The sequence below is a fragment of the Frankliniella occidentalis genome, unplaced genomic scaffold (genome assembly GCF_000697945.3).
Source record: "Frankliniella occidentalis isolate FOCC.00 unplaced genomic scaffold, Focc_3.1 Scaffold6, whole genome shotgun sequence".
Lineage (NCBI taxonomy): Eukaryota > Metazoa > Arthropoda > Insecta > Thysanoptera > Thripidae > Frankliniella > Frankliniella occidentalis.
This window is the reverse complement of record NW_026267136.1, coordinates 2,353,516-2,356,771: the sequence shown is the minus strand read 5'-3', so window position 1 is coordinate 2,356,771 and position 3,256 is coordinate 2,353,516. Positions and strand designations below refer to the sequence as shown.

The 3,256-nt window shown below is 49.4% G+C and overlaps 1 protein-coding gene across 3 annotated transcripts in view; it reads right to left on the bottom strand.

Annotated features, from left to right (window-relative positions):
* The window catches only part of LOC113218186 (secretin receptor-like), a 100,762-nt gene that overhangs the window by 31,991 nt on the left and 65,515 nt on the right, over positions 1–3,256 (bottom strand). For all 3 annotated transcript variants that reach the window (XM_052270516.1, XM_052270511.1, XM_052270512.1), the window contains exon 5: positions 2,362–2,456. In XM_052270516.1, the coding sequence (XP_052126476.1) occupies positions 2,362–2,456 (95 nt within the window). The remainder of the gene's footprint in view (positions 1–2,361; positions 2,457–3,256) is intronic.

The following is a 3,256-nucleotide window of genomic DNA, read 5'->3' as shown; positions in this document are numbered from 1 at the left end:
GGGGGCAAGGCTCCCGGAATGCTGTTGAATTACGGGTGCGACACCGCGGCGGCGTGGCGGCACAGTAATGTGGGGCGGCCGAGGCAATGATCTGCTGAAGACCCCCCCAGTGGCAGAGGCCATTATCACCCCATCGGACCATCGCCACTAACCTAACAATAATATTGGTAATTTTAGGGAGGCTATGGACTCGCGACTTCGTTTAGGAATATTTACAACAACAAAAAATCGTAAAAATTGAATACAATTGTTGTTAAAGATCTGTACGTACCCACCCCAACTTTAAAACACTTTTAAAAAATCTTGTTTTAATGCAAATTAATTAATTAAGCGAACCTTCAAAATCTACCGTGAATTTACGAAACGTCAAATGAGGATATGAAACTTTATTCGTTGATATACGACAGAAAAAGAAAAGAAAACCACAATATAGAGCCCACGGGGCACACTCTCTCTGACCCCTTAGATTAAATTTGATGCCGTCTTGCAGTTCTCTCTGACACTCTGTCTCTGTCTCTTTGTCTCTCTGTCTCTCTCTGTCTCTCTCTATCTCTCTCTGTTCCTCTCTGTCTCTGTCTCTCTCTGTCTCTCTCTGTCTCTCTCTCTCTCTCTCTCTCTCTCTCTCTCTCTCTCTCTACGTCCTGAAATGATTATCACCGGGACGCTCATAGTGTCACAGATCATTACACAGACGCGTTCAAAACGCCGGGCGCTCTACAAAAATCGTTCTGCATCTTCACTCATAAAAGTTTTACATGCTTTGGTCGCTAGGACCTTTCTTTTTGGTTCGGTTTCCTTTTGGCATGATGTCGCGTCACTATTATACCACCGCAACAGCATCACACCACGGGCGGGACAAGAAGAGAATCTTATCCGCTTGCCGAGCCAGCTGTGACAGTAATTGTGTTGTAGACTTTACGACATCAACTTATTGCCCTCTGTCTCGTCTCATAATTGACATCACTGCCCGACCCGGGGTGGTCGGCTCGACGGCAGCAGCACCCCCAAGGCAACGCACAAGAAGGAGAGAAAGGGGCCTTAAGTGGCGATAAACCAGACGCGGAGGGTCAAGCGCTGCCCGAAAGTACGCAGCATTCGTACACAGTTCATTCGAACGATACTGTCAAAAATGCGCAAGTCCTTCTCACACACAGAAAAATAAAATTCAGTTTCGTGCAAATCGGTTTAACTGCACAATTTTACACCTGTGCAAAAACATTAGATGGATGTAAAAATATTTAGCTGTAGAGCTAAGTGGCATTAGCTACACAGGTAATAAACGGCGCGGTTTACTGGGTGGCTAAAAAATTAATCCTAGTGCTAAATAAATTAGCCGAGTCTATTCAGTTAACTTTTCAGCCCCACTGCTAAAAACGTAGCAGAGCCACGAATTTTTTTCTGCGTGCACAACGTTTTCCTTGTTCAAGTGTCATTTTCGGTCATTTTACTGAGAACATCCCAAAACATTCGACGAAGAGCGTAAAATTGGGTTTATCAAACGAAAATTCTATAGAATTGACACTGAAAGAGCGTCGATGCCAGTGAGAAATGAGTTTTCTTCAACGTCGATTCGACGTGGAAACAATCGAATAAACGTAATTTTGTCCCCCCAATCCACATCTTTCCGATGTTTCGACATCGATTCGACGTTGAATCCACGTTCCCATTTCTCACTGGGCGATCAGACTTCATACAGTAAAGGGTCGGTCGAGAGCAGAGGGAGGTAAGGGGAGGGAGGGGGTCGTGCAGCCAAATGAAGCCATTCAGCAACAGATTGTGTGGACCAGAACTGCTGCGTTTCCAAGGGGGCAGGGGGCGAGGATGCGGCCTAGTTGGACCTCAGTCCGATCGAGGAAGGAGGGGTGGAAGGGGAGGTTCCAGGCCGATCGTGTTGTGCGTGGCACCCACATGGGAGCCGCAGCAGGCGCTGTTGCTGTATCCTGCTCTATCCTTCACGGCGGCCGGCACTATCTCTCTCTCTCCCCGCTCGCAGAAGGCGCCCTCGTGGGTGGATGCGCGTGGCTTTGGCTTTTCGTCGGCATATGGGTCCCCCATATCGGCCCCCCTTCGTCTCTTTTCTCCACCCATCTTTCTCTGTCTATCTTTATATATAAATGAATCGGAGGTTTTGGGACTCGGACACTCGGGCGGCTGCACTGCACAGAAGGCAACATTTAGAGGGAACTAAAAGAATCAGGGTGCATGGGCCTTGTTTGGATATAAAAGAGGAAAAGGGCGTCAGCTGGCGAAGCGATCGGATCCTTATTGAATGACAAAATAACATACACATGTAAATGTACAAACAGAATAAAATAGGAAGTTTTGTTGTTGGGTTAAGGAAATAAGAATGGTACTACTTACTTGATGGTGGCCAGCACTGCCGAGGCCGCCAGCAGTGAGACGAGCGACACCGAGTAGCCCACCTGGGACATGGACTTGACGACGGGCAACGCGCTCTGCAAACAGACGAGGGATACGAAACAACGTTATAGATCGGTGAAGATAAACACTAGCACGATACACCGCAGGACGGTAGGAAACGCAAGTGGGGCAGAACGCAAAAAGAGAAAACGAGAGCAGGTTCGATAGCAAGAAGGGTGATGGAAGATAGGAAAACCGCGAGTGATAGAAAGAGGAGGAAAAAGTGAAGTAACCAGCTTCCATCCTATTTCGGTTTTGTGTGATCAGGGTAGAGCTGGTCCGCGCGCCCCACCCTGGCCGGGCTCAGACTGGATTTCCCGTGGCCTTCCCTGGTCTCCTTTCACCCCTTAGACCCGGACCCGGGGTCGGTCCGGCGCGGGGAGACAAGGTGCTGCGGCACTGCAAAAGGCAGGGGCTACGAGGTGCGGGTCGTCACCGTGGCCCCGTCGCCCACTCTTAAAAGGCGCTTCGGCGCTTTGAAAGAGGCGCATAAGGTGGACTCCGGGCCCACGGAGAGGCATCGCTTCTAGAGCGCTGATCCCATTGGCAAACGCACCCTGATTGGCACTGGCACAATTATCCTCTAAGCCGAAATTAACTAGACTGGTTTCCCTCAAAGAGCAGATAATTTCTTCATGGTGGGCGTTTACTCCTTGTACTTGAAGTTCTCATGCCACGTGGAATGTTGTGGTGGTACAAATACTCTTTGGGGCAACCTTCCCCACCGTGGGATAAGGAGAGTTTCACAATTTCCTTCATGAGAAGTAAAGGCGACACTCTGGAGCCCCCTCTGGCGTCGCGTGGTACTGCGGGCGGGGTGGGTTAGCGGTGGGGT